Below are 1828 nucleotides of genomic sequence, written 5' to 3'. Positions count from 1 at the left end.
CCCCTGGTATCACTCATACGAGGTGCAGTGTTACTGCCAGTTTCCTTTCTGGGTTTGCAGGGTGGGAGGTGTGATAATGATTGCATTAGAACCGCACAAGTTTAAATCAGACACTAATCCTTCTATCTAAAGAAGTCAACAATTAACACTTTATTTTCCCTAACAAAACATTCTCAAAGTAATGTAGGAAATAGTTTTATTACATTATCAAATGACTATTTGTAACAGTTTAAAGAGTGGAAATGGCAGATATCCTTTTTACTTTCTTGCAGACATGGAGAGCTGCATGCAGTGCCCCGAGGACCAGTGGCCGAATGACAGGAAGGATGGATGCCTCCTGAAGGTCATTGACTACCTCTCATACAGCGATAGCCTAGGTGTGATGTTTACCACTGTGGCCATTATGTTCTCCGTGGCCACTGCTGGATCACTGGGAATCTTTATCAGACACCGGGACACCCCAATAGTGAAGGCCAATAACCGGGATCTCAGCTATACACTCCTTGTCTCGCTAATTTTGGCCTTTCTCTGCTCTCTCTTATTTATTGGGCAGCCTGCAACATTCACCTGTCTGGTCCAACAGGCTGTATTTGGGATTATTTTTACTGTTGCTGTGTCTTGTGTTTTAGCAAAAACCATCACTGTAGTGATTGCCTTTAATGTTACCAGGCCTGGCAGCAAATTGAGTCGATGGCTGGGATCCCGAATGTCTGGCTCTGTTGTCCTCTTGTGCACACTGGGAGAAGTGGCAATCTGTGTCTCTTGGCTGCTCACCTCTCCACCTCACCCTGGCACTGACATGCACTCTGAGACTGGCAAGAAGATCCTGCTGTGTGACATGGGCTCTATCACTGCCTTCTACACTGTGATTGGTTACATGGCCCTCTTGGCCTTTGCCAGCTTCACTGTGGCTTTCCTAGCCAGGAACCTCCCAGATAAATTCAACGAAGCCAAGTTCATCACATTCAGCATGCTGGTGTTCTGCAGCGTCTGGGTCTCCTTCATTCCAGCTTATGTCAGCACGAAGGGCAGGTACATGGTGGCCGTGGAGGTCTTCGCCATCTTGACTTCTAGCGCTGGACTGCTGGGCTGCATATTCATTCCCAAATGTTACATCATTCTGTTCAGGCCAAACATTAACACCAAAGAACGTTTAACTTTATGTGGCCATTTATAGTTTCAGACTGGAAGTTTGAAAGTCACTATAATATTTTAATTTTGCATTTTCCTTGTGGTGGCGGGGGCAGAAAATTGAGTCCAAAATTGCATCATCCTTTTTTTCAACCATTGGGCCCTTTGCAGGAAAGCATTAAAAATGTTTAACGTAACAGGCGTTTTTTTGAGGACAGCCAATAGGGATGGGTTTGCGTCCCTGCTGATACAACTCAAAGAGTAGGCATTTTTGGTTGGTTGAATAAGAATAGAAGACTGGAATGTACCTGAGCGGTTCAAGTGGTGATTCCATTTGTTTTATTGTTGTTTGAGTCTAGTTGTAGTTTCTCACTCTAGAAAGACCAGTCTTGCAGCGCGTCATCTAGAGTCGATAAATATACACGTTTTGTTCTTGAGTAGCCTGTTCGAGGTGTCCTTGGTATTTCCAGGAGTTGCTTTTGAGACAGTGAGTTTGTAAATGGAGCTTCACCCTTTTAATGCTTGAAGTAACTTCAGAAGGATTTATGTGCAAAGAGCAGCGTCTGTATGTGCTTCACTGCAGGGAAGACAATCTTGGAAGGGTTATTCATCCTGTAATATGGTTCTCTGTCCTGGGATGCAGTCATATGTTTACATGTGACTGATTGTTGTAAAACATCACAGTTTATTTGCAATG

The 1828-nt window shown here is 44.1% G+C and overlaps 1 protein-coding gene across 1 annotated transcript; it reads left to right on the top strand.

The window, feature by feature from the left end:
- Nucleotides 1–272: 272 nt before the first annotated feature.
- Nucleotides 273–1177, top strand: LOC146869466 (vomeronasal type-2 receptor 116-like). Its single transcript, XM_085654010.1, has one exon. It carries the CDS (start codon nucleotides 275–277, stop codon nucleotides 1175–1177), a length of 903 nt encoding a protein of 300 aa, XP_085510136.1. The 5' UTR covers nucleotides 273–274.
- The last annotated feature ends 651 nt before the right edge of the window (nucleotides 1178–1828 follow it).

The sequence above is a fragment of the Triturus cristatus genome, chromosome 1_1 (assembly GCF_964204655.1).
Source record: "Triturus cristatus chromosome 1_1, aTriCri1.1, whole genome shotgun sequence".
Lineage (NCBI taxonomy): Eukaryota > Metazoa > Chordata > Amphibia > Caudata > Salamandridae > Triturus > Triturus cristatus.
This window is presented reverse-complemented; position numbering and strand designations above follow the sequence as displayed.

Bases quoted from the DNA above. Each gene is read 5' to 3' on its own strand.
- LOC146869466 (XM_085654010.1), top strand. From the start codon at position 275: ATGGAGAGCTGCATGCAGTGCCCCGAGGACCAGTGGCCGAATGACAGG.